Raw genomic sequence first — 22321 nt, 5'->3', positions numbered from 1 at the left:
CTTGGAATAATCCCAACTTCTTAAAAAAATAAACAGATCACAAAGTGTCCCATCCCCCCGCTGAGACCCCCAATGATCAGCTGTAATCTTTGGAGCAATCTGGAAGTAAGTGTTTAACCCCTTCACGACTGCCATACGGCTATATACGTTCTAACTCTCGATGCCCCGTGCAGTTAGCACGTGTATAAATGTTGACAGCCTGGAACGGGTTTAATAAGTGCAGTGCTGCTTCAGTGTGAGCAGCACTGCACTCTCATGTTGGCTGGGGCTTTGAGACCCCCAGAATACACCCCCACTGTAGATAGTGCCACCCACAACCCCCTGTAGACAGCGCAAAACCCTCTGTAGATAGTACCACCTAAGCTCCCTCCAGCATCGAAATCCCCGGCCACCCCCACTGTAAATAGCATCGCACCCCCCCCCCACTGTAGATAGCGCCACCTGAGCAGACTCTAGGATCATATGACCACAGGATATGTCATAAATGTCAGATAGATGTGGGTCCTGTAACGTCCGCAGTCACAGATTGCCGCCTTCTCATACCTGCTGACATCTGCCACCAAAGACCCCTCTCATCCTATCGATGTCTCCCGGAGACACCAGCACATGTGGCCATCGTGCCCTGCAGTGACCACTAGGGTGCACGCGTGAGCTCGTTACTGGCCTTAAAAGGGCCAGCGCGCACATGTATAGATTTAACGAATTATCCCCAGATTACCCTGGACTATAAAAAGGGCCCTGCCCTTTTACTCCTTGCCTGAGCTTTCTTGTGCATTCCCATCTTAGTCTTGCAAATGGTTCCCTTGTCTTATCCTGTTCCCAGTGTTCCTGTACCCTGCTAGCGGTATCCCGTGCTGTGTTTGTTCCTGTGACCTTTCTAGTGTTGGAGTCTTGTTGTGCCATCTGCTATGCCTGCTGTCATACACCACGTCCGGTGTCATCAGCCACGCCTGGTACATTTTACATTTTACATCACCTGTCGTCAAAGTTCCATCTGTGCCTAAGCCGCTGATACTGTCTGGACTATTACAGGTGCCCTTGTGCTTGGACTTTGTAGAAAACTTGGTACACTATTGTTTGGCCAGCTGCTACTCCGCTACGGCGGTGCGGCCCAGTGGGTCCACATACCCACGGATCGTGACAGTTCCCACCTCTGGTACCCGGACCGAGCTACGCTGCTTCCATAACTACTATTCAGCTCTATGGGACTTATGGAAAAAGCATAGCTCAGCGAGCTACGCTGTTTCCATAATTCATGTCAGGAGTCACACGACTTAGCCACAATACAGAGCAGTAGAACAGGGTTTAGGGGGCCCAGTTCTAGAGATAGGTATGACCCATATCTATCTGACATTTATGACATATCCTGTGGATATCAAGAAAAAAAGGGATTTTTGAAGCAGCACTAGTCCCGAGTATGATGCGGTGCACGCTGTCAAGCCAGGCAAACCCACTCCGGCACGATGTAAATTCAAAAAAGTAGTAGGACAACAGCACACGTCTTCAAATCATCAAAGTGGTTTTATTGTCGAGACATCCACAAACGACAGGCAATGTTTCGACCCATAGTGAGTGAGGGGTGACAAAGACCCCTCACTCACTATGGGTCGAAACGTTGCCTGTCGTTTGTGGATGTCTCGACAATAAAACCACTTTGATGATTTGAAGACGTGTGCTGTTTTCCTACTACTTTTTTGAATATCCTGTGGATATGTCATAAATGTCTCTGTTGGGAAAACCTCTTGAACATTCCCCTAGAGAACTTTCTCAGATATTTGATGTAATCATCTTGATCTTTGCTGATAACATCCTGGAGTCAAGCACTAATGACACAATCGGCTGGTGGTAAGACCAGCAGCTTTGTTATATTCTCTTCATGATCTCCCAGTCTATTTTGATAAGATGTTGCTATTAACACAATATCCACTTCTATCACAGAAAATACCTTTTAAATATATTAAAAGGATGGTATGTAGAATAATTTGAATCTATATTACAGTTATATGACTGCTATAGGGAAAAGATTATTTATTTTTCACAGATACAAAACATGTATGATGTCCCATATATAGAGTACTTTATTCATATGGAGGTAGTTTTATATCTCAATAACTTGGCTTTAAATTAGAAAAAGGCTTGTTATCCGTCAGCTTTAATAAGCTTTATCTATCGCTCCACAACTGTCTATTTCTATAATACATCATTTATTACAACGGTCTGGAAATACATCAAATATCCTACCATCAGAAGAAACAATGGAGGGAGGTTCTGGATCCAGAGCTGTCAGTGGAGGAAAATCTTATAAATTTATTACAGGATATTCTAGCATGAGGAAGATGGTAGTCTCAGGATCGTGGAGAGAGGTCGTGTATCGTCTTACGTACAGAGAATACAATACTTTTAACATTAGAAAAATATATCCCAGGAGAGATTGTCCGAAATGCAGTCTAGTATGTGCTAATCTGTATCACAGGTTCTGGGAAGGAGATCTCATCTCTCTTATATTAAATGACAGCTAGTAGAATAATAGAGGACCCAAGGCTTTATTTCTTTCATAAGGTTTCCCCAGTGATTCCAGCACCAGTATTATCTCAGGTCATAGTCATAGTCATAGTCTTGATATACCCCAGCACTCACACAAAGATACATGTATATATTATATAAATCACTGGGGTAGGACTAGAGTTTGAATAAAGTATAACTTTTACTAACATCTTATATAAAAAGTGTGCAGACATAAGCACACTAATGAAGACGCTTCACAACAAATACATTACTCCCTATTGCAGGAACAGTCGTTGTGAAGCGTCTTCATTAGTGTGCATATGTCAGCACACTTTCTATATTAATGTGACTTCATTCATGCATTCATATAAAAACCCTTATTATATATGAAGTAATATATGATATACAGCTTTGTAAAAATAAATCTATTCATCTTTCAATATATCTATCTATCTTTTTGTGAGTGCTGGTGTATATCAAGACTATACACTGGGATCTCATCCCAACCCTATTAGCACCATGACGATTTCATAGGTGTTCATCCCAGTTTTTTTTTTTTCTAGATAGTCATAGTCATAGTGTTGATGATGGCAGAAAGAACTGTATTCAAATAATGGATCTAGACACAACCACCGGATCTGGGCCTGCTGCAGGAGTCAAAGAAAGCTCATGTACCTAGAGAAATTTGAAGGGGCATTAGGTGATCAATATCATATTTTTTTTAAGCATTAGGGGTATTATATAGCGAAGATGATCTCGGAAGAATATAGCTGTTAGGAAACCTCTGTCCCTTTAAGATTGCCATGACTACTAGTCTAGCTTCTGGACGGATCTGTTTTTAGAGCCAGAACCTTTTCTCTGTCTTTCTTCCTATTAAATTGAAGGGTGGAGTATTTAACTCCTTCCCTCTTTGGCCACTTTTGACCTTCCTGACAGATCCTCATTTTTCAAATCTGACGTGTTTCAATTTATGTGGTAATAACTTTGGAATGCTTTTACCTATCCAAGCTATTCTGAGAATGTTTTCTCATGACACATTGGACTTTGTTACTGGCAAAATTTGCTTGATACATTTAGTATTTAATTGTGAAAAACACCAAAATTTAGCAAAAAATTACAAAAAATTACATTTTCTCAATTGAAATGTATCTGCTTGTAAGACAGGCAGTTATACCACACAAAATCATTGCTAATTAACATCCCCCATAAGTCTACTTTATGTTTGCATTGTTTTTTGAACATCCTTTTATTTTTCTTGGACGTTACAAGGCTTAAAACCTTAGCAGCAATTTCTCACAATTCCAAGAAAATGTCAAAAGGCTATTCTTACAGGGGCCAGTTCAGTTGTGAAGTGACTTTGAGGGCCTTATATATTAGAAACACCCAATAAGTCATCCAATTTTAAAAACGTCACCCCTCAAAGTATTCAAAACAGCATTTAGAAAGTTTCTTAACCCTTCAGACGTTTCACAGGAATTAAAGCAAAGTAGAGGTGCAATTTACCCCAAATTCTTTTTGCAAAAAATTACATTTTTATCTATTTTTTTTGTAACGCAGAAAGATTTACCAGAGAAATGCAACTCAATATTTATTGCCCAGGTTCTTCAGATTTAGGAAATATCCCACTTGTGTACCTAATGTATTGAAGCACCGTCCTCAGAAGCAAAGGAGCACATAATGGATTTTGGGGCCTTCTTTTTATTAGAATATATTTTAGGCACCATGTCAGGTTTGAAGGGCTCTTGCGGTGCTAGTTCAGTGGAAATCCCCCAGAAGTGACCCCATTTGGGAAACTACACACCTGAAGGAAATTATCTAGGGGTATAGTGAGGATTTTGACCCTGCAGGCTTATTGCAGAAATTATTGGAATTAGGCCGTAACAATTAAAATCTACATTTTAAAATGTAGGCTAAGCTATTTTTTTTTTTTAAATTTCCACAAGAACTAAAGGGGAAAAGCACCAGAACATTTGTAAAACAATTTCTCCCGTGTAAAACAATACCCCACATGTGGTAATAAACGTCTGTTTGGACACACGGCAGGGCTTAGAAGGGATGGGGCGCCATTTGGCTTTTGGTGCTCAAATTTAGGAGGAATGATTTGCGGAGGCCATGTCACATTTGCAAAGCCCCTGAAGGGACAAAACAGTGGAAACTCCCCACAAGTGAACCCATTTTGGAAACTACACCCCTTGAGGAAATTATGTAGAGGTATAGTGAGCATTTTGACCGCACAAGTTTTTTGCAGAAAATCTACATTTTTTTTAAAAGAAATTTAGGTTTAGCTAATTTTTTTTCATTTCCACAAGGACTAAAGGGGAAAAAGCACCACAAAATTTGTAAAGCAATTTCTCCCAAGTCAAACAATACCCCACATGTGGTCATAAATGGCTGTTTGGACAAACGGCAGGGCTTAGAACGGAAAGAGCGCTATTTGGCTTTTGGACATCACATTTAGCAGGAATGGTTTGCGGTGGCCATGTCACTTTTGCAAAGCCCCTGAGGGGACAAAAAATTAAAACACCAAAAAAGTGACTCCATTTAGGAAACTACACCCCTTGAGGAATTCATCTACGGGTGTAGTCAGCATTTTTAACTCACAGGTGTTTCATAGAATTTATTAGAATTTGGCAGTGAAAATAAAACCAATCCATTTTCTTCAATAAGACGTAGCTTTAGCTCAAAATTTTTAATTTTCTCAACAATAAAGGAAAAAAATAACCCCTCCATTTGTAAAGCAATTTCTCCAGAGTAAGGCAATACCCCATATGTGGTCATATACTGCTGTTTGGGCACACAGTAGGGCTCAGAAGGGAAGGAGCGCCATTTGGCTTTTGGAGTACAGATTTTGCTGGATTGGTTTCTGGTCGCTATGTTGCATTTGCAAAGCCCCTATGGGACCAAAACAGTGGAAACCCCCCAGAAGTAACCACATTTTGGAAACTACACCCCTGAATGTATTCACTTATGGGTGTAGTGAGATTGTTAACCCCGCAGGTGTTTTGCAGAAATTAGTGTGCACTCAATGTTGCAGAGTGAAAATTTGATTTTTTACAAAGATATGCCAATATGTGGCGCCCAGCTTGTGCCACCATAACAAGACAGCCCTCTAATTATTATGCTGTGTTTCCCAGTTTTAGAATGACCCTACATGGGGCACTAATCTTTTGCCTGGACATTTGACAGGGCTCAGGAGTGAAAGAGTACCATGTAAAATTGAGGCCTACTTTGGCGATTTTCAAAGTATTGGTACACAGTTGCAGAGCCTCTGATGTTAAATAATAAAAGAAACCCCTGAAAAGTAACCCATTTTGAAAACTGCACCCCTCAAGGAATTTATTAAGGGGTGCATTTTCACCCTACAGGACTTTTCCATAAATTATTGCGCTGCGGATGGTGCACAATAAAAATTTTAATTTTTCCCTAGATATGCTATTTCAGTGGCAAATATGTCATGCCCAGCTTGTGCCATTGGAGACACACATCCCAAAAAGTGTTTAAAGGGTTCTCCGGGTATGGAGATGCCATATATGTGGAAGTAAAATGCTGTTTGGGCAAACTGTAGGGTTCAGAGTGGAGGAATTGCCATTTGGCTTTTGGAGCGTGGATTTGCTTGGTAGTAGTTTTGTTTGAGTATCGCTTGTGCTTCCGTTTATAATGTGGGGGTATATGTAAGCTGGGCTGGGTATATAAGAGGCATAGTCACGTGTTATAATAATGGGGTAAAAAACAATAAAATAATCCATAGGCGTGTGTTACGCTGTGAAGCAATCCTTTCTGCACAGGCCGGTGTCACACTGATAAAAGTCCATCCTTATCCCCCTTTTGGTCCACACTCGGCACCTTTGCAGTTCGGGGAATTAAACTGGGAAAGTGTTGTCCTGGTATAATACGGGCACCCTCGCTTCCAGCAGATATGTTTGGGCCCTCCCCTTCCTGGTTCCCTAATTTTAGGGCCTTGATAATTTGCCTCCTGAAACAGAAGAAATGTTCCCCTCAGGTCGGCACACCTGCATATTTTTTATTTCCTGACTTATGGAAGCCTTAACTCATTTTATTTTTTCATAGACGTAATGGCATGAGGGCTGTTTTTGTGGGATGAGCTATAGTTTTTAATGATACCATTTTGGTGTAAATGCGACCTTTTTGATACATTTTTATCCTATCTTTTGGGAGGCAAGTTGACCAAAAAACTGCAATTCTGGCATACTTTTTTAGTTTTTATACAGCGTTCACCACGAGTTATAAACTACATGTTAACATTATTCTGCGGGTCAGTGCGATTCCAGTAATACCTAATTTATAGCACTTTTTTATGTTTTACAACTTTTTGCACAATAAAATTACTTTTGTAAAAAGTATGTATTTTTTCTGTCGCCAAGTTGTGAGAATCATAAAGTTTAACATTTTTCGTCGACGCAGCTGTACAAGGTTTTTTTTTTGCAAGACGAGATATAGTTTATGTAGGTACCAATTTTGGATACATGCGACTTTTTGATCACTTTTTATTCCAATATTGTAGGGCAAAGTGACCAAAATACAGAAATTCTGTAACAGTTTTACGGGTTTTTTTACGCCGTCACCACATGGACTAAATAATATAACATATTTTTGTAGCTCAGGCAGTTATGGACGCGGGGATATCAAATATGTATGGTTTGCTTATTTTTTTCAATAAAGGACTTGATAAGGAAAAAGGGCGGCTGTGTTTTATTTTATTACTTTAAACTTTTAATATATGTTTTAAAACTTTTTTTTTTTACACTTTTTTATACGTTTTTTCCACTTCTTGCCAAGTCCCGCTAGGGGACTTGAAGGTCCAACTGTCAGTTTTTTTTTTCTAATATATTGCACTACCTATTTAGTGCAATGTATTAGATCTGTTAGTCATTCACTGACAGCAAGCCGATTAGGCTTCGCCTCCCAGCTAATCAGCTTTCGTAATAGCAGAGCAGGAGGCCATTGTTAGGGCTCCTGTTGCCATAGCAGCAGTCGGCAGCCCTGATTGCATGGCAGGGCTGTCGATCGGCTAGCAACCTCTAAGATGCAGCAATCGCTATTGATCGCTGCATCTAAGGGGTTAATGGCAGGGATCGGAGCAAGCTCCGGTTCCTGCCATTACAGGTGGATTTCAGCTGTAACATACAGCTGACATCGACTGCTGATGACACCGGCTCGGCTTCTGAGCCTGCGCCATCTTGCCGTCGGCTACGGAAGCCTTTTAGACCCCGCCTCCAGGCAGGGTCTGGAAAGATTCTGTGCTAGGCAGACCGGGAGGCCAGTATTAGGCATCCGGTTGCCATTGCAGCCACCGGAGCCCCTCCAATTTCATTGCTGGGGTGCCGATGAGCTGCAAACAACTTTAATGCTGTGATGGCGTTTGATGGCTGTATTTAAAGGGAATGTGTTGCCAGAAAAACATGTTTTTTTTTAAAAAATTAAACATTTAGTGTGTGGGTGGTTAAACATTGTTCAAATTTTTTTTATTTTTTTGCACGAGTCCAGGAAATATTATAAATTATTTCTAATTTATAATACTACCCATTTTTGGTCACTAGATGGAGCTGTTCCCAAAATTGCAGCATTGCAACATTGGGTTAAAAGCCCTCGCTCTAGTGAGCTCTCAGCATCCCCCCCTCCTTTATCCTGGCTAGTGCCGGGATAAACGAGGGGTTTGAACGGTGTAACCTCCTACACTGTGTGTCGCCATTTTTTGAGCTAACCCACAGTGTAGTAGGTTTACATACAGTAGTAAACACACACAAACACGAACATACATTGAAATCTCTTACCTGCTCCTGCCGCCGCGGCTCCCTCCGGCCCGTCCGCTCCGTTTGCTGCCGCTGGTGCAAGTGCAGAAATCCGGAAGCCGCGACCGGAAGTAGTAATATTACTGTCCGGCCGCGACTTCCGGTCCACAGGAAAATGGCGCCGGACGGCGCCAATTTCGAATAGGACTGTGTGGGAGCGGCGCATGCGCAGTTCCCACACAGACGCCGTACACTGCAGTCAATGGGACGGGAGCCGTTCGCAGTCCCTATGGGACTGTGGCTGCCGTATTCCATGTCTGTATGTGTCGTTAATCGACACACACAGAAATGGAACAAAAAATGGCAGCCCCCATAGGGAAGAAAAAGTGTAAAAATAAGAAAAAGTAAAACACAAACACACAAATAAATATAAAAGTTTTTAATAAAGCACTAACATCTTTAACATATAAAAAAATAATTTCTGATGACACTGTTCCTTTAAGGGTTTAATGGCGGGGATTGGAGCTAATTTGGGTCCCCACCATTACAGCCGGATGTCAGCAGTAATACACCGCTGACATCTGGCGATGACGGCACTGAGCCGGTGCCATGCTTTTGTCGTATGGATACGGCAAAATGCGGGAAGCACTAGCTTTCCATGACGCATTCATACGGAAAATTTCAGGAAGCGGTTAAATCTAGTTTGGTTCTGTCTTCTTTGCTTGTGATTCTCTTTGTTTGCATGTGTTTGATCAAGTTCCTGATAATACCATGTAACTTTGACTATTTGAACTTTTGGATCAGGACCTCGGCTTGTCTCTGGATTTACGCATTGCTTGCTGATTTGGACATTCTGCTCCTGGTTAGTTTTGACCTCTGCAGTTCCTGATATCCTCTAACTCTGTCATTTGGACTTTCTGTTTACCCTCTGGCTGTCTTGTTATCTGTTCTGGTATTGCCTGCATTTTGCTCTTGTCCAACTCCAAATTTAGTTAAAGCAACCTAGGTTCTATACAGCCAAATCCAACCTGCCTTGCGGCGGGCTCTGGTGAAGACCATGGGGTAGCCTTACACTCTGCTGATCAGAGTTGTGATGGATTTTAGGTAGCGGATTTACTTGCATGCTTGTTCCAGACAGTCTCCAGCAGCCTTTGGGGAATCGTTCACCTAGCAATTCCATCAACTTTCACTCTGGGAATTAACTAGTGATTCGGTAACAACAGGCATTATTTAATGGAACATCTACATACATATAGGGCTTTGTGAATTATGTAATTTAATTGTCAACATTTCTCTCAGATACTTTTGTCTTTGCTGATGGGATTTTTTACATTATTGTTTTTCATATATGGAAATATATGTTTTTAATCTTTAAAACAATGAAAACAATGAAATATAATATGTGTTTAATAATTTAAAAAAAACACCGGTTAATGCTATAGGCTTTGTTTTATTAAATTATTAGTGTAAAGCAGAAACAGAACAACAATAAGAAAGCAACTGATCCCAAGACTTCAGGCTCCTTTGATGTTCCAGATGATCAGGGTTGCTCTTGTCACTATTATCAAAAACCAGTCTGAGGCAGGGACCAACAAAGCACTGAACAATTATTTGTATGCTAATCTATACTACACTAAGGCTCCATGCACACGACCGTAAAACCTCTCCGTAATTGCGGACCGTGATACGGTCCGCAATTATGGACCCATTCAGTTCTATTGGCCGCGGATAGGTGTCCGCGACGTAGAACTGTGCCGGGAATTATGGAGCATGTCATATTTTTCGTATTTTATGGGCCATGTGCATGAGGCCTAAGGAAGATTATTTTTGATTATTATATTTTATGAAGTTTAGCAAAGGAACTAATGACATGAAACGTACGTTTCAACCTACTTCTCTTTGCGAGCTACAATGAATATAATAGACTTATAGTCATTAATGTTACTTAGAGCCGTTCTCTTCCTAACCTTACAGACATCAATGATAAAACCTTCTCCAACTACAGCTTTCCTGAGAAAATCCTCATCATACGTGAAAACATGGAACTTTTCTTTCCCAACTTTAAAATATGTTGAATCTATAACACCAAATATTATGAGGCGTCCTCCAGGTTTTAGCAACCTAGAGAACTTCCTCAGATATCTGATGTAATCATCTTGATCTTTGCTGATAGCATCGAGAAGCCAAGTAGTGATGACACAATCGGCTGGTGGTAAGACCAGGGGCTCTGTCATATTCTCTTTCTCCGGGTCGTATTTCACAATATGTTGAATGGCTGATCTCAGTTTTCCTTCTTTGTCCTCAAACTGGTCACTGGAAAATAGAAAAGACAATAAAAATGATTGTCCCACAGTCAACATCAACATGGTGGTTCAGGACTTAGCACTGGACATTTGACTTGCAATATTAGAGGTAAAGCTTGAAATTATCCAATGCTAATGCACCAAGTTTCAGGATTATACTGTGCCTTTCCAGCATTAACTTGAATAATACCGCCCCCTATGGATAAGAATATTAAACTGAGTGGGGAACAGAATTTTTATATCTGACTTTGCCATCTTAGACATTTTTTGAATTTTTGTTTTTGTTTTTTCCTCCCCACATTCCAAAAGCATTAACTTTCTTATTTCTCCATCGATACAGCCGCATGAGGGTTATGTTTTTCATGCCTTTACTCATTGTATTATATAATGTACTGGGAAACTGTAAAAAAAATTCTTTGTGGGGTGAAATTGGAAAAAAGCAGCAATTCCGTCATTGTTTCAGGGTTTTGTTTTTACAACATTCACCGTGTAATAACAAGAACACATTAACTTTATTCTGTGGGTCAATACGATTACAGTGATACCAAATTGATATCGTTTTTGGTTTTTTTGTTTTACTACTTTTACAAGGAAACTTGTTTAACTCCTTAACGCCGAAGGACGGATATATCCGTCCTCAGCAGCTGCTAGTTCGCGCAGGAGGACGGATATATCCGTCCTGTGATCGCGCGGGTACTGGCAGCGTACCCATGCGATCAGCGGCAGGAGCACGGCTGTTATACACAGCCTGGCTGCTGCTGCAACTGCCGGAATCTAAGCACGCTCCGATTCCGGCAGTTTAACCCATTAAATGCCGCTGTCAATAGTGACAGCGGCATCTAATGTGTTTGACAGAGGGAGGGAGCTCCCTCTGTTACCCGATCGGCGCCCCCGCAGACAAATCGGGGGTCGCCGTCGGGTTTCCATGACAGCCGGGGGTCTAACAAAGAACCCCAGGTCTAACAAAGACCCCCGGCTGTTTCCATGACAGCCGGGGGTCTAACAAAGAACCCCAGATCGCATAGTGAAGTGTCCTGATGGGACTTAAAAAAAAAATGACAATCAGTTAAATAAAGTTTGTGAAAAAAAAAAATAAAAAATTACAGTCAAAGTCAAATAAAACTACTTTTTTGGCCCAAAAAGTGGTTTTATTTAGTAAAAGTGTCAAAACAAATCACACATACACATATATGGTATCCCCGCGATCGTAACAACTTGACCATTAAAATGAAACAATTAATTAAACTGACGGATGAATGGCGTCCAAAGAAAACGAAAAAAACAACGGCAAAATTCTCTCTTTTCTCCCATTCCCCCCATAAAAAAATAAAATAAAAGTTAATCTATAAGTCCTATCTACCCCAAAATAGTACTAATGAAAACTACACATTGTCCTGCAAAAATCAAGCCCACATACGGCCACGTCGACGGAAAAATAAAAACGTTACGGCTCTTGGAATGCGGCGATGCAAAAACAATTAATTTTTTTCTAAAAGGCTTTTTATTGTGCAAACGTAGAAAAAACATATAAAACCTTTACATATTTGGTATCCCCGTAATCGTGCCGACCCATAGAATAAAGTTAACATGTTATTTACGCTGCATAGTAAACGGCGTAAATTTATAACGTGAAAATTAATGCTAGAATAGCTGCTTATTTTCAATTCTCTCCTAAAATAAAGTTAATAAAACGTAATCAATATATTATAAGCATCTAAAAATGGTACAATTACAAAATACAACTTGTCCCGCAAAAAACAAGCCCTCATACGGCTATGTCGACGGAATAAAAAAAAAGTTACGACTCTTGGAATGCGAGCGTGAAAAAACAAGAAATAATCCTTGGTCATTAACGTGCAAAATGGCCCGGTCATTAAGGGGTTAATTGTTAAAAAAAATAACATTTGTTGTGTGTCTAAATATTCTGAAAGCCATAACATTTATATTTTTTCATCAATTTAGCGTTGTGAGGGCTTATTTTTTTTGGGGTATGAGTTGTAGTTTTTATTGGTACCATATTGGGGTACATATCACTTTTGACTTTGTTTTCTTGTGTGAGATGAGGTGACCAAAAAAACTGTGATTCTGTTCACCGTGCGGGTTAATTAAATTGTAATAGTTCAGACTTTTAATTTTTTTTAGGGGAAAATAGTAAACATTTTTTTTTTTAACTTTCAATATTTTTTTTTGTACAAAAAAAACACTTTATTTAACAGTTTTATGCTTTGTTTATTAGTTCCGCTAGGGGACTTAGAACCAGCTATCATAACTTTGGCAGGCCTTTATAGGAGCACAAAGATAGAAGATCTGAGGGTCTTCATCAGGCCACAAGGCTGCCATGACATCCTTTGGCACCATTGGCAATCGTGTCACGGCGGGGCGATGGGACGACAGAGGGTGCTGCTTAGATGTCGCAGTTGTTATTGATCGCGTCATCTAAGGGGTTAAGCGGTTACTGTTCGTTGTAGTGAAGTATCGGCTGTAACATACAGCTGACATCCGCTTATCATGAAGCGTGCCCAGTCCATGCCTGCTCTATACTTCCCCTTGTAGGTTACGATGTAAGTATGCATTGAATGTCATCAAGGGTTTAACAGAACAAAACTTTTTGGGGGTCTGTCCATCTTCCCTTATATTTGTTGTATCAGGAGCAACAACAACAATGGCAGTGGTTTTTCTCTTGAAATTTAAACAAATATATCACCTGTTTTCTTCTTTCTCTTGAAGATGTTTTGATGTATGGCCCCAATAAAATGCTCCCGTACGTTCGTCCACCCATCTCTTCAGCTCCATGATGCATCTGTTACTGACCTTCAGCACCATGATGTTTTTGAAAAACTCACAGGCTGAATATAGATGATGAATGAAGGAACCAAGACTGAGGTCAATTAAGATCTCTCCATGAATATGACCTGTGGAAAAAAAAATTAGAATACTAAAACATCTAATCTGTGAGGCCCCATGCACACGACTATGCCTGTAATCATGGTCCATAATTATTGGTACGGCCGGCTATAGACAGTCATCAGCTGACCGTGCTCCCTTTATAAAGTATGGGAGCATGGTCCGTAAAATAAAAAAATAGGACATGTCCTCTTTTTTACGGAACATTATTATGGCCCGGACACCTTCCCGTTAATATAAGGGAAGTTGTCCATCAGCCATAAAAATAAATGGGTCCGTAATTACGGTCCGTAATTAAAAACAAAATCTACGGTCGTGTTCATGAGGCCTTTAACCCTCATAGATTTTGAGGAAAAACAAGGACATATGTCTATATCACTTCTAGCAAACCATATACATATTAGGTTTCCAATACCAAAATATCAGAAAAGAAGATAAACTAATACTGTGTAGTCAGTACTAAAAAATGGTGCTAGACCCACCTGGCCAGATTGCATATCACTTTGATTCCGCACGTTTAACACCTAAATGCCACGGTCAATCGTCACTGCGGCATTTAAATTGTTAGAATTAGGGGGGCGCCCCCTCAAACACGCCATTACGCCCCACCGCGGCACGATTGGACATTTGCAGTGGTTGTTATGACAGCCTGGGGGCCTAATAAAGGCCTAATAAAGGCCATCTTTGTACTCCTTTGAAGCCTTGCCTCCGGGGGACTAGTAAAAAAAGTAAAAAAACAGTTAAATAAAGATATTTATAATGTTCCCAAAAAATATTTTTCAAATTTTTTCCCTACAGAAATGTTAAAAAAAATTAAAAGTTAACATAACTGGTATCGCCGCGTCCGTAAAAGTCTGAACTATCACAATATAGTGTTGTTTAACCCTCTCAGTAAACGACATAAAAAAAAAAATAATCAAACATGCAGAATGCAGATTTTTTTTCTTGCTTTTACACCATGTTTTCCCACTGTAACTGGGGCTGCACAGCTGTCACTAATAGGGCTGTGCTGGATCTAGTCAGAACTAGCAGCAGTCTGCCACTAATGGCATCCCGCTGCCTCTATTCATATACACAGTGCTCATTGAGCGCTGTGTAAAAGTGATCGGAGAAGACAGAAGCAGCGAAAGCTGCTTCTATCTTCTCCTCAGGGTCCCCAGCAGACACTGACTGCCGGAGACCCGACATTCAGCTGCCCGATCGCTCGGCAGCAATCTAAATAGTGCTGTAAATAGTCTATGGCATGGGTTTTAAGGACCCTGACCACTGGCCGTAAATACACAGCCAGCGGTCGAGAAACAGTTAAGGGTTTAAGCAGGCTCAGAAATCCTAATAGTAGACTTGATGCATTAAAAAACATTTTTGTGAAAATAAAGTCAACTTTCTAAGGATTTATGAGCTTTTTTTGGCTCCTTGAGTGTCAAAGAAGATTTATATCTACAGCTTCACTTAGGACACCTATATTTTTTTTATTTCTAGACTTTTTACTGGCTATATTACATAGATGCGCCCTCTGTGTTAGTTTCTATCCAAATTTTTTCTTTGATTTATTTTATGATGACTTTTTTCCTCTTTTAGTATTTGAGTTCTTGTGACATAACTGGACCTGACCTTGTGTAGAATCTCCTAATCAACAACCCTGCCGAGCTGTCATTCATGTTCAGACCGATGTGACAAACAAAGTGATATCTCCATCCCAATATGACAACAACCTCTAGATATAAGTATGACCAAAAAAATATTATTATTTCTGCCATTAGTGCCTCAAGCAAAAAATGATTGTTAGTGTTTTTTGTTTTTTACTGAACCTAGAACTATAGAATTTAGAGATTAGGTTCTAGTTGATCAAAAAACATAGTTGGAAGAGGACAGAAAATTACAGTAGTGAAAATCGTCAAATAACAGCAGATTTAACCCCTTAAGCCACCTTTACACACTTGTATGTCATAGAGAGCCTTAACTAAAGACAACATGACATACATGTACGTCATGGCCACCGCGCAGACACAGGATCTGTGCCCATGTGATCAACAGCAGGAGGTCTGCAGTGATTGACATCCGGGCCCCTGCTGTAATGTATGTTGAATTTGCCTTTTTAACCAATTTTCCCCCCCAGGAAATGGTACAAAAGTTATTCAATAAAATAGATGCACCCCAAAAATGGCACAAAAAAACTAAAAAGTCCTCCCGCAAAAAAATAAATTAAACATCATACCGTAAAGTCGCCGAAAAATAAAAAGTTATGTCTCTTGAAATGAGGCAATGAAAAAACTAAATATGTAGCTTGGTCCTCAAAGACGAAAATAGTCTGGTCCTTCATTGGTTAAGTACGTATTTGTCATTTCATTGTCCGCCATCATCCCCAAAAAGTTTTTCAGAGTTTTGGAGAATACAGAGTTGAAAGCAATGATGCTACTAAACCCTGAGATTCTTATTTTTTTCATCACATTCAATGACCAGGGTTTTGCTCGCTTCCTGACATTTTCCAGATGACTGGGGCCAAGTGGTCGCCTCCTATGACCTACCACACCACAAAAAAAAAAAGTTTGACAATTTATATTTATCCTTTATTCATAAAACTTGCTTTTATTGTGAAAAAGATCTAAATCATAAAAAAATATAAAAATTTGGAATAGCTGTATTTGTACTGACTCACCAATTTATATTCAGTTGTTACATATTTTTAGACCATTACTCCAACAGGGGACTCACAAATCACCAATAATTGATCCCACCTTAACCCCTTCCTGCTGCAGCCCTTTTTCAGATTTTAATTTTAGTTTGTTCCTCCCCACATTCAAAAGCCATAATGTCTTTATTTTTCTGTCTATATAGTACTATGAGGGCTGGATTTTTCCGGGACGAGTTGTAGTTTTTCGTAACACCATTTATTTTGCCGTATAATGTACTAGGAAACGGGAAAAAATTATTTGTGGGGTAGAAAATGAAAAAGACAGCGATTCCTCCATGGTTTTTTGCGTACCGTTTTTACGGTATTCACTGTGCAATTAAAACAACATGTTAACGTTATTCTGTGGGTTAATACGATTACAGCGATACCAAATATATATAGTTTCTTCTATATTTTACATGTAAAAACCTAAGTGTAAAAAAGAAAATTTATTTTGCGTCGCCAAATTCCGAGAGCCATAAGTTTTTTATTTTTCCGTCGATTACGTGGTATGAGGGTTTATTTTTTGCGTGATAAGCTGTGGTTTTAATAAGACTATTTTGGTGTGCATGTGACGGTTTGATCACTTTTTATTTCATTTTTGTGGGCGATTAGGTGACCAAAAATAGACATTCTGGCGTTTACAATTTTTTTTTTTTACGGCGTTCACCGTACGGGTTAAATAATGATATATTATAATAGTTGAGACTTTTACAGACGCGGCAATACCAATTATATTTATTTATTATTTTTTTTTACTATGCTCTAGGGGGAAAATGGGAAAAGGGGGGTTTTTTGAACTTTACATTTTCGTCTTTTTTTTTTACACGAAAAAAAAACTTTATTTAACTAAATTTTACTTTTTTTATTAGTCTCCCTAGGGGACTTCAACCAGCGATCATTAGACCGCTTGCACGATATACTGCAATACTAATGTATTGCAGTATATCGTGATTCTGACAGGCACATATCAAGCCCTGCCGGAGGCAAGGCTTAATAGGTGTGCAAAGATGGCAGACCTGGGGGCCTTCATTAGACCCCCAGGCAGCCATAACAACCATCGCCCCCCCCTCCCACGCGATTGTGTTGCGGGTGGGCGCGATGAGCTGTTAGAGGGGGTCGCACCCCTCTTTCTGACGATTTAAATGCTGCAGTCGGTATTAAACAGCATTTAACGAGTTAAACTAGCGGGATCACGCTCGAGCGTCATGCCGCTAGTTACTCTGAAGTGTTGACTGTAGCATACAGCTGACACTAGCATCGTATGGAGCGAGCTCACTGCATGAGCCCACTCCATACTTCCCCTACCCGACTTTGGCGTATGGATACGTCAAATGTCGGGAAGGGGTTAAACAAATCAAATCAAATACTCCTATCAGCAGGATGACCAGTATAATGCAAAATACAACATCTTTATTAGATACAAAATAAAATACAGAATATAAAATGGAACGACAAACCCATGATACAAGGACCCCCACACGTAAATAATAAAAACCTCCTATAGAAAGAAATGAATGGGTTAATACAGCAAAGTGCAGGTTCCTGACCAATAAACACTGCAGTCCTATACTGACAAGTGTCGAGTTAGGGTATGTTCACACGGCCTATTTACGGACGTAATTCGGGCGTTTTTGCCCCGAATTACGCCCGAAAATAGCGCCTCAATAGCGCTGACAAACATCTGCCCATTGAAAGCAATGGGCAGACGTTTGTCTGTTCACACGAGGCGTATATTTACACGCCGCTGTCAAATGACGGCGCGTAAATAGACGCCCGCGTCAAAGAAGTGACCTGTCACTTCTTTGGCCGTAATTGGAGCCGCTATTCATTGACTCCAATGAATAGCAGCGCTAATTACGGCCGTAATTGACGCGGCGTTCAAGCGCCTGCACATGCCGGTACGGCTGAAATTACGGGGATGTTTTCAGGCTGAAACATCCCCGTAATTTCAGCCGTTACGGACCCCCGCCGTGTGAACATACCCTTAGGGGAAACAATTAGACTAGACAGGCACAAAGGCAAGACAGAATATAGACCAAAGAGATTCTCCATCTGTATTTTAATTTATATCTAATAAAGATGTTGTATTTTGTATTATACTGGTCATCCTGCCTGTATTTTGTGATAGGAGTATGTAATTTTTTTAAACCAGTTAAATATAAAATAATATACACGTCAATGTAACTTAGGAGTAATAAAATCAGGATACATACCCACTGTGAAAACTTCTCTAAGATTCTCAATAGGAAATTTCAAGACGTCATCTCCAAAGCCCATATCAGAATCACCTGAAAAGTAATCCTCCAGAAATTGTCTGGAATCAAAGCCATGTACATGATAGAGCTTATGGGGACTGGAATCCATCATCTACTCTTGTATCACAGACGGGGTGACCACCTCTAGACCGGGGCACAAGGTCTTCATATAATTACCAGGATTATATTTACAAAGTGTGTTACTAAGAATAAATTATCACATGATGACTTATTATATTCATGAGCCGGTCATGGGAACTTGTGTTTTAATAAATTCACATCAAGAATGAAATAATTTATTTAAATAAACATTATCTATTTTGTTAAAGTAAAAATAAGACAAAGAGAAAACAGAAACTTGCCGATTTGTCAGTGTGTAATGGCTTAGCAGAAAATTTTTTATACTCAACCAAGAAATAGTGGTTTAAAGGGAGTTATCCAGTTTATAAAACTCATTTTCCAATACCTTATTAAGGATTTCTTAAAAGGGGTTCTCCAACTAATCATTTTCATACCAAAATTAAAGAAATGCTGTTAATAGCTGTTTTAAAGGTATTTAAATTTTTCTAGCATAAAATAAATGCCTTTCTCATATTTTTTTTCTCTGTGTCCCTCTTGGTGTTGCTATTAATCTGTGTTGCTGGGGGAGGGGAGTCTCTCTCCCCCTCTTACCCCTGACAATATAGCCCCTTCTTACTTTCCCTGCTGATAGGTAACATGGGATGCAGAGTAGAGTAGATATATAGTGTGTGACATCCACAGTATGCACTCCCTTAGAAACCAATGAAAACATAATAAGGTAATAAAATAAAGACTTGTACAGGGTTTATACCTGCTGTCAGGATGTAGAGCTTTACAGTCCTAACAAGCGGAAAAGAAGAAGAATTCTCCTAAGCTATAATGTCATACTACTGTAGACTCTCTGCTCCTGCCCTCACAAGCTGGGCAGAAAGCTATTTCTATAGGTTGAGACCTGGTTGAGGGGAGAGTGGGGAGAGTGACTGATCATGCCTGTTCACCAGTACGCAGCTCATTAGGTAGGCCTACACATTGCTATACACTTTAAAAACCTGGTGGCACCACACTATGAAAGTAAATGTCATAACTCTTCATTGGATCAGGTTTTTTTTATCATCATGGGTGAAGGGACCCATGTAAGAAGTAGGGATAGTCCAAAGAGAACCACATCTTTAAGAATAATTTTTTAGCTGCACTGACGTGGCCACCACTCCAAGGAATAAAATAGATATTTAGTATAATTACATAGTCAGCGCTTAAAACTCAAATTAGTAAGATCTATACATTCCTAATGTAATATAAAACTGTAATAAACATAACATTGGTATATAAAATAATAATCCCTATTATTTACATAAAGAAAAAAATGTGTTCTGTAATAAATTTTAAAACGGCCTCAAAACCATTTACTAATATAGTCATAGAGGATTAAGCTTTGTTCCAGCCAGACAAAGCTGCCGATCCCCCAGACACTTTTTTTTACAAACCAATGCCCCCAGGAAAATACAGAACGTGAAAAAATAATATTCTATTGAATTTTTTAAGAGCAGGATTAAGGGTTTGTACGGCAGTACACAGAGGCTGTAACATTCCCTAGTATATAGCCGTATAGCTCCTGTGTGAAATGAACGCAGACATTCTCCCCTAGAAGCAATGCTTCCTTACACCTCCGTATAATACCTCCATATAAGAACTCTGTATACCTCCATATGAAACAGGGCTACAGTAGAGGACCCATGCACCTCTATAGAAGCCCTATTACGCTGTCGTAGAAAACAGAGCCATATGCATGATACCTAAGTATGAGAAATGTCATGATAAGCGTTACTAATAAATTTTGCCTATTCATTTTACCTTTCTGCGTCTTAAGGCCCTTTTACAGCGGCCGATAATCGGCCGATGCAGCGAGCGCCGATCAATGAAACATCGTTGATCGGTACTTGTTTGTTCCTGTCACATGGAGCTATTGATGGGGACTATTAACACAATATCTGCTTCTATCACAGAAAATACCTTTTAAATGTACTGACAGTATGGGATTTAGAAGGATTTAAAGTTATATTACAGTTATGTATATCACTGCTATAGGGACAAGGTTATTTCTTTTTCACAGAAACAGAACATGTATGATGTCCCATATATAGAGTACTTTATTCACATGCAGGTAGTTACATATCTAAATAACTTGGTTTTGAAAGAGAAAAAGGCTTTTTATTCATCAGCTTTAATAATCTTTATCTATCGCTCCACAACTGTCTATTTCGATAATACATCATTTATTACGGCGGTCTGGAAATACATCAAATATCCTCCCATCAGAAGAAACAATGGAGGGAGGTTCTGGATCCAGAGCTGTCAGTGGAGTAAATACTTTCTAAATTTATTACAGGATATTCTAGCATGAGGAAGATGGTAGTCTCAGAATGCTGGAGAGAGGTCGTGTATCGTCTTATACACAAAGTATACAATTCTTTCGATTTACCATATGATCTCTTTTTTATTAAATTACAGCAAGTAGAATAAAAGAGAACCCAAGTCTTTATCTCTTTCATGAGATTTCCTCAGTAACTCCAGCATCAGTATTATCTCAGGTCATAGTTCATATAGTGCTGATGACGGCAGAAAGAACTCTATTAAAATAATGTATCTACACACAACCACCGGATCTGGGTCTGCTGCGGGAGTCACTCAGGAAACTCATGTACTTACAAAAATGTGAAGTAGAGTGTACATTGGGTGAACAATTATTATTATTTATTTTTTTAAGCATTAGCAGCCTTATATAGCAAAGATGATCTCGGAAGAAGATAGGTATTATTTAACCCCTTACTGACCTGCCTATTTTAGGCCTTAATGACCAAGAGATTTTTTTTCTTTTTCCATTGTCGCATTTAATGATCTGTAACTTTTTTATTTTTGTATCGACATATCTGTATGATTATTTTTTTTGCGGGATTATTTGTATTTTTTAATGGCACCATTTTGGGGTACATATAATTTTTGGATTACCTTTTATTAAGTTTTTTTGGGGATGGAATAGAAAAAAAACAGCAATTCCACCATCATTTTAAATTTACGCCATTTACCGTGCAGCGTAAATAACATGTGACCTTTATTCTATGGGTCAGTACGATACCAGATATGTATCGATTTTTTTATGTTTTACTACTTTTGCACAATAAAAACACTTTTGAAATGAATTTTTTTGTTTTTGCATTGTGGCATTCCAAGATCCGTAACTTTTTTATTTTTCCGTCAATTTAGTGAAATGTGGGCTTTTTTTCTTGCAGGACGAGACGTAGTTTTCATTGGTACTTTTCAGGAGAACATGGGACTTATTGATTAACTTCTATTATTACTTTTTTGGGGGGGCAATAGAAAAAAAATAGCAACTTTTTACAGTGTTCACCTTACGGTTTAAATTAAAGGTTAACTTTATTATTCCCCAGAGGAAGCCGGAACGATGAAACCCTGGGTCTGGCGAGAGTGTTTGGCATGCCGCTTATGCCTCTATCATTTTAGCGATTTTCTGATGTGCTTTTACATTATTTAATTTTGTATGTACTGTATGGAATAAAACCAGCGTGGAGCAAACAGTTTTGAAGAGTATTGCACTATATTTCTTTGTTTTATACTAGAGACAAAGGCTCTTTTTCTGCCAGGAGTGTTCACGTCGGGAGACCGCAAACAGTTCTGTGGAACTACAGGAATAAGAAGAACCATCTACACCCACACTGGATCGTGGATTGTCGATTGCATATTGACTGAGAGAGAGTGTTGCTACCGACTAAACGTTGGACTGCCTATTTTGTGCCGTTTAAGCAGTAAAAACTCTGATTTTACCCGATTTCTTTTACCTGCTCTGGTCTGACTTACACTCGTTGTAGTCAATTGAGCCAGTATATATATATA

The 22321-nt window shown here is 39.4% G+C and overlaps 1 protein-coding gene across 1 annotated transcript; it reads right to left on the bottom strand.

The window, feature by feature from the left end:
- Positions 1-10144: 10144 nt before the first annotated feature.
- Positions 10145-18503, bottom strand: LOC142662482 (nicotinamide N-methyltransferase-like). The gene is made up of 3 exons (XM_075840690.1): positions 18350-18503; positions 13263-13470; positions 10145-10568 (listed from the first exon to the last, which is right to left on the bottom strand). The coding sequence occupies exons 1-3, from the start codon at positions 18501-18503 to the stop codon at positions 10145-10147; spliced, it is 786 nt and encodes a 261-aa protein (XP_075696805.1).
- Positions 18504-22321: the final 3818 nt, after the last annotated feature.

Source organism: Rhinoderma darwinii, chromosome 10 (genome assembly GCF_050947455.1).
Source record: "Rhinoderma darwinii isolate aRhiDar2 chromosome 10, aRhiDar2.hap1, whole genome shotgun sequence".
Taxonomy (NCBI): domain Eukaryota; kingdom Metazoa; phylum Chordata; class Amphibia; order Anura; family Rhinodermatidae; genus Rhinoderma; species Rhinoderma darwinii.
This window is presented reverse-complemented; position numbering and strand designations above follow the sequence as displayed.